The sequence below is a fragment of the Papilio machaon genome, chromosome 9 (assembly GCF_912999745.1).
Source record: "Papilio machaon chromosome 9, ilPapMach1.1, whole genome shotgun sequence".
In the NCBI taxonomy this organism is placed as follows: Eukaryota; Metazoa; Arthropoda; class Insecta; order Lepidoptera; family Papilionidae; genus Papilio; species Papilio machaon.
In genome coordinates, this window is record NC_059994.1 from 4014883 (window position 1) to 4020083 (window position 5201).

The 5201-nt window shown below is 33.0% G+C and overlaps 1 protein-coding gene across 1 annotated transcript; it reads left to right on the forward strand.

Moving 5' to 3' along the window:
* The first annotated feature begins 2942 nt into the window (after positions 1 to 2942).
* Positions 2943 to 5201, forward strand: LOC106717832 (glucosidase 2 subunit beta). The gene has a single exon (XM_014511760.2). It carries the CDS (start codon positions 3192 to 3194, stop codon positions 4758 to 4760), a length of 1569 nt encoding a protein of 522 aa, XP_014367246.2. The 5' UTR covers positions 2943 to 3191; the 3' UTR covers positions 4761 to 5201.

The following is a 5201-nucleotide window of genomic DNA, read 5'->3' on the forward strand; positions in this document are numbered from 1 at the left end:
AGAAATTGAAATATTTATTTCAGGAAAAGTATTAACTCTCAAACGATTTCTCTTTTCTCTCTATCACTCTCTAATCATTCTCTACCTACACCATAAATTTGAATCGTCTAAGTGCATGATTGCCATATTTAATTCGGAAAAAAGGAAAATTGATTTGTTACTTTCGATTCAGAAATTGAAATATTTATTTCAGGAAAAGTATTAAGTCTCAAACGATTTCTCTTTTCTCTCAATCACTCTCTAATCATTCTCTTCCTACACAATAAATTTGAAACGTCTAAGTGCATGATTGCCATAATTATTTCGGAAAAAAAGGAAAATCGATTAGTAACTTTCGATTCCGACATTGAAATATATTTTTCAGAAAAAGTATTAACTCTCAAACAATTTCTCTTTTCTCTCAGTCACTCTCTAAGCATTCTCTACCTACACAATAAATTTGAAACGTCTTAGTGCATGATTGCCATATTTAATTCGAAATAAAAGGAAAATCGATTTGTAACTTTCGATTCCGACATTGAAATATTTATTTCAAAAAAAGTATTAACTCTCAAACGATTTCTGTTTTCTCTCAATCACTCTATTACCATTCTCTATCTACACCATAAATTTGAATCGTCTAAGTGCATGATTGCCATATTTAATTCGGAAAAAAGGAAAATCGATTTGTTACTTTCGATTCCGACATTGAAATATATATTTCAGAAAAAGTATTAACTCTCAAACGATTTCTCTTTTCTCTCAATCACTCTCTTACCATTCTCTACCTACACCATAAATTTGAATCGTCTAAGTGCATGATTGCCATATTTAATTCGGAAAAAGGAAAATTGATTTGTTACTTTCGATTCAGAAATTGAAATATTTATTTCAGGAAAAGTATTAACTCTCAAACGATTTCTCTTTTCTCTCAGTCACTCTCTAAGCATTCTCTACCTACACAATAAATTTGAAACGTCTTAGTGCATGATTGCCATATTTAATTCGAAATAAAAGGAAAATCGATTTGTAACTTTCGATTCAGAAATTGAAATATTTATTTCAGGAAAAGTATTAACTCTCAAACGATTTCTCTTTTCTCTCAATCACTCTCTAATCATTCTCTTCCTACACAATAAATTTGAAACGTCTAAGTGCATGATTGCCATAATTATTTCGGAAAAAAAGGAAAATCGATTTGTAACTTTCGATTCCGAAATTGAAATATTTATTTTAGAAAAAGTATTAACTCTCAAACGATTTCTCTTTTCTCTCAATCACTCTCTAATCATTCTCTTCCTACACAATAAATTTGAAACGTCTAAGTGCATGATTGCCATAATTATTTCGGAAAAAAAGGAAAATCGATTAGTGACTTTCGATTCCGACATTGAAATATATTTTTCAGAAAAAGTATTAACTCTCAAACGATTTCTCTTTTCTCTCAGTCACTCTCTAAGCATTCTCTACCTACACAATAAATTTGAAACGTCTTAGTGCATGATTGCCATATTTAAGTCGTAATAAAAGAAAAATCGATTTGTAACTTTCGATTCCGACATTGAAATATATATTTCAGAAAAAGTATTAACTCCCAAACGATTTCTCTTTTCTCTCAATCACTCTATTACCATTCCCTACCTACACCATAAATTTGAATCGTCTAAGTGCATGATTGCTATATTTAATTCGGAAAATAGGAAAATCGATTTGTTACTTTCGATTCCGACATTGAAATATATATTTCAGAAAAAGTATTAACTCTCAAACGATTTCTCTTTTCTCTCAATCACTCTCTTACCATTCTCTACCTACACAATAAATTTGAATCGTCTAAGTGCATGATTGCCATATTTAATTCGGAAAAAGGAAAATTGATTTGTTACTTTCGATTCAGAAATTGAAATATTTATTTCAGGAAAAGTATTAACTCTCAAACGATTTCTCTTTTCTCTCAGTCACTCTCTAAGCATTCTCTACCTACACAATAAATTTGAAACGTCTTAGTGCATGATTGCCATATTTAATTCGAAATAAAAGGAAAATCGATTTGTAACTTTCGATTCAGAAATTGAAATATTTATTTCAGGAAAAGTATTAACTCTCAAACGATTTCTCTTTTCTCTCAGTCACTCTCTAAGCATTCTCTACCTACACAATAAATTTGAAACGTCTTAGTGCATGATTGCCATATTTAATTCGAAATAAAAGGAAAATCGATTTGTAACTTTCGATTCAGAAATTGAAATATTTATTTCAGGAAAAGTATTAACTCTCAAACGATTTCTCTTTTCTCTCAATCACTCTCTAATCATTCTCTTCCTACACAATAAATTTGAAACGTCTAAGTGCATGATTGCCATAATTATTTCGGAAAAAAAGGAAAATCGATTAGTGACTTTCGATTCCGACATTGAAATATATTTTTCAGAAAAAGTATTAACTCTCAAACGATTTCTCTTTTCTCTCAGTCACTCTCTAAGCATTCTCTACCTACACAATAAATTTGAAACGTCCAAGTGCATGATTGCCATATTTAATTCGGAAAAAAAGGAAAATCGATTTGTAACTTTCGATGCCCAGAATTAAAATATTTATTACAGAAAAAGTAAAAACTCTCAAACGATATTTCTTTTCTCTTAATGTCTCTCAAACGACTCTCTAACGATTCGCATTGAAAAAAATAAAAAAAAGTAAAGTGAGGGGGCCAACTTCACACTAGAATTTGAAATTGTTTTTACGGAGAAAGTAGGAACTCTCAAACGATATTTCTTTTCTCTCAAACCCTCTCAAACGATTCTCAAACGATTTGCGTAAAAAAAAGTTAAAAAAATTAAAGTGAGGGGGCCAACTTCACGGAGGTCATTTCATAGTGTTCTGTTTTTTCTTTTAAATAGGTTTTTCTTTCCATTGACAATTAATGTCATACCTAAATATTTTGGTTATCTTCGACGCTGACAATTCTTTTTCGAAGATGGGTGTACTTTTAATTTGACAAATCAAATTTCGCCACGCCATATACTACTGTCTTTTTTAGCTATTTCAGCAAGTTTAAATATAAATTAAATTAATGGAGTTTTATTTGTTGAATGTTATAATCTGTCAGTAAAATACATAAACGTCAGCATCAGCGGTTGGCTGTCAGTTTTCTACACGTTCTATTTATTAGCTAGCTGCTCTCATTTACCGGTGTAAGAATTGTTGTTTTAATCATGGTTAATTCACACTGTTGGGTCAACCATTTTCAAGCATTTGTATTGATTATTTTCACATTTGTTATATCCGCTCAGTCTGACGTTCCTAGACCGCGCGGTGTTTCTTTATCCAAAGCGTCACTGTATTCCCCTACGAAAGACTTTACATGTTTTGATGGAACTGTGACAATCCCGTTTAATTATGTAAACGATGATTATTGCGATTGTTTCGACGGCAGCGATGAGCCGGGAACATCGGCTTGCTTAAACGGAGTTTTCCATTGCACAAACGCTGGTCACCGGCCGGAAAACATCCCGAGCTCTCGTGTTAACGACGGTGTATGTGATTGCTGTGATGGAACAGATGAATATGCGGAACCCGAAACGTGTAAAAACACATGTGAGGAAATGGGAAGGGAAGCCAGAGCTGAAGCGCAACGTTTGGCCGACCTACATAAAGCTGGGAATCATTTACGACTAGAATTAATAGAGAAGGGAAATAAAAAGAGAAACGAAATGGCTGAGCAACTTTCTCAATTGGAGAAAGATAAAACTGAAGCAATAAAAATTAAGGAAGAAAAAGAGTCCCTGAAAAATGAGTTAGAGGTTAAAGAAAATGAAGTTCTGCAAGTATACAGAGATGCAGAAGAAAAGGAAAGAAAGAGAAAAGCGGAAGAAGAAAAGGAAGCACTCATCAAGGAGGGCACAGAATATTTCTCTATGTTTGATTCAAATGATGATAATGTGTTAACAGTAGATGAAGTAAAAGGTGTTAATGCTTTTGATAAAAATAAGGATGGTGAAGTGGACCAGGAAGAAATTCAATATTTCTTAGACAACAATGAAAGTGTAGACAAAGAAACCTTCCTGTCTACAACTTGGCCCATGCTAAAACCTTTTGCGATGTCAGAGCAAGGTGTATTCCAGCAGGGTGAAGAAAATGAGGAAGTTGATGATCATGATGCAGATGAGGTTACAAGAGATTTAGAAACTGATGAAGGAGACAATGAAGAGGAAAATGCTGAAGATGATCTCCCACAAGATGTAGATCAGGAAGTGGAACCTGAGAGCAGTAGAATCTATGATAATGAGACCCAAAAAATAGTTGATGAAGCTTCTGAAGCCCGTCGCCAATGGACAGATGCAGAAAGAGCAGTGCGGGAGATTGAGTCAAATATCAGAAATTTCCAACAAAATCTTGAGAAAGATTATGGTCCCCAACAGGAATATGCTACTTTAGATGGACAGTGCTTAGAGTATGAGGATAAGGAATATGTTTATAAGCTATGTTTATTCCAGAAAGTAACCCAGAAATCAAAGAATGGGGGAGCCGAGGTTGGTCTTGGCAACTGGGGTGAATGGGCTGGTGAGGATAACAAGAAGTATTCAGTGATGAAGTATACCAATGGCATTGCTTGCTGGAACGGGCCAAATAGAATGACAACAGTAAATATACATTGCGGATTAGAAACTAAGGTATTATCAGTCTCAGAACCCTACCGTTGTGAATATAATATAGAGCTGGCCACACCGGCTGCCTGTGATGAATCAAATGTATCACAACAACCATCGCATGATGAACTATAAATTATAATTTGCATAAATGTGAATGTTTCACAAATCCCAATGTGATGTTTTGCCACAAGTGTTAAGTAAAAGTTGGAAATTACAATTTCTTAATAAGGAAATGTGAGATCATAATTTGATCAGTCCTATTATTAGATAATTCATATAAATTGGAAAGACTTGAGTGTTAATAATAATTTGGTATTTGTAATTAATTTATTAAGCATTGTGGCACTTAACTATTTTCTTTGTATTTAAGTTACAGATTATTACTGCATTTTATTATCATGTAGTTGTATCCTACTGTAGATGTACAATGTTTTGATGAAGACTGATGTTGCAAGAGTATGGTAAAAGAAACACATTCCTCAAGTAAGGCTGTAATATTTCAAATAGAAGGAAATAGAAATCAATGAAGTTGAACAAAACATTGTAAGTGATCAATAAAATATTGTTTTGGAA